Source organism: Amaranthus tricolor, chromosome 6, assembly GCF_026212465.1.
Source record: "Amaranthus tricolor cultivar Red isolate AtriRed21 chromosome 6, ASM2621246v1, whole genome shotgun sequence".
NCBI classification, from domain to species: domain Eukaryota; kingdom Viridiplantae; phylum Streptophyta; class Magnoliopsida; order Caryophyllales; family Amaranthaceae; genus Amaranthus; species Amaranthus tricolor.
Genome location: NC_080052.1, coordinates 18,009,052 through 18,010,393, shown reverse-complemented (window position 1 = coordinate 18,010,393; position 1,342 = coordinate 18,009,052). Strand labels below are relative to the sequence as shown.

At 37.2% G+C, this 1,342-nt stretch overlaps 1 protein-coding gene across 1 annotated transcript; it reads right to left on the bottom strand.

Moving 5' to 3' along the window:
• Positions 1-139: 139 nt before the first annotated feature.
• Positions 140-553, bottom strand: LOC130815623 (secreted RxLR effector protein 161-like). Its single transcript, XM_057682113.1, has one exon. The coding sequence runs from the start codon at positions 551-553 to the stop codon at positions 140-142; it is 414 nt and encodes a 137-aa protein (XP_057538096.1).
• Positions 554-1,342: the final 789 nt, after the last annotated feature.

Sequence of the window (1,342 nt, the reverse complement as noted above, 5' to 3'; positions counted from 1 at the left end):
CATGAATTGTCACCGGCGAAATTGGCTTAGATAACAAAGGTATCTCAAGCATAAGATTTTTTAACCAATCCGCTTCACTAGATGCTGAAGCAAAAGCTATGAATTCTGCTGACATAGTAGAATTAACTATACATGTTTGTTACTTAGAGGACCATGAGATGACACCTCCCCCATAAACAAACACCCAACCACTAGTAGAAGAATTATCCTCTTCATTTGTGATCCAACTAGCATCGGAATAACCTTCTAAAATAGGAGGTTCACCGCCATACGCTATACCATAATCCTTGGTACGCAACAGGCATCTTAATACTCTCCTTATTGCCATCCAATAAAGGGGACTCGGGTTGCTTGTAAATCTGCTAAGTTTACCAACCGCAAAGGCTATGTCTGGCCTTGTACGGGTCATGGGATACATTGACAATCCAATGACCTTTGAATACTCCAATTGTGAAATTATTTGTCCCATATGTTTGGCAAATTTTATACCTGGTTCCATGGTAGTAGAGACCGATGCCTTATCAGCTAAGACGCTTAAGTATTTTCTCAACATAGTGAGATTGACTTAGCTTGATTCGGTTACCTTGTCTCATGATCTTAATGCCTAAGATCACATCGGTCTCCCTCATATCCTTCATTTGAAAAGACCTAGACTAAAAGTCTTTTGTCTCTTGAACTTGTACTAATCTAGTACCAAAGATGAGCATGTCATCTACATATTGAAAAATAATAATCCTATTACCATAGCTATTCAATTTTTTATAAACGCACTTATCGGCTTGATTCAATTTGAATCCAAAGGACAAAATTGTTTCATCAAGTTGTTGATGCCATTGCTTAGATGCTTGTTTGAATCAATATAAGGATTTAACGAGTTTACACGCCTTTTGCTCTTGTCCTTTCAAAACAAACCCTTCTGGTTGTTTCATATAAACTTCCTCATCTAACTCCCCATATAAATATGCGGTTTTAACATCCATTTGACGGATCTCTAGATGATATATTGTAGCTAAAGCTACCATAATCGAATAGTTGTTATTCTTGCAACCGCTGCATATGTATCAAAATGATCGATACCAAGCTTTTGTCTAAAGCCTTGTGCCACTAATTGGGCTTTGAACTTGTCAACAGTTCCATCAATTTTCATTTTCTTTCGAAAAATCCACTTGTAACCTATTGATTTACAAATAGGAAGGAGATCCACTAACACCCAAGTGTTATTCCCCATGATGGATTGCATCTCATCATCAATAGTCTTTTTCCAAAAGGCACTATCATGTGATGTCCTAGCATCTCTATAAGTCAATGGGTCACCTTCCACATTGAATAAATATGGAACATT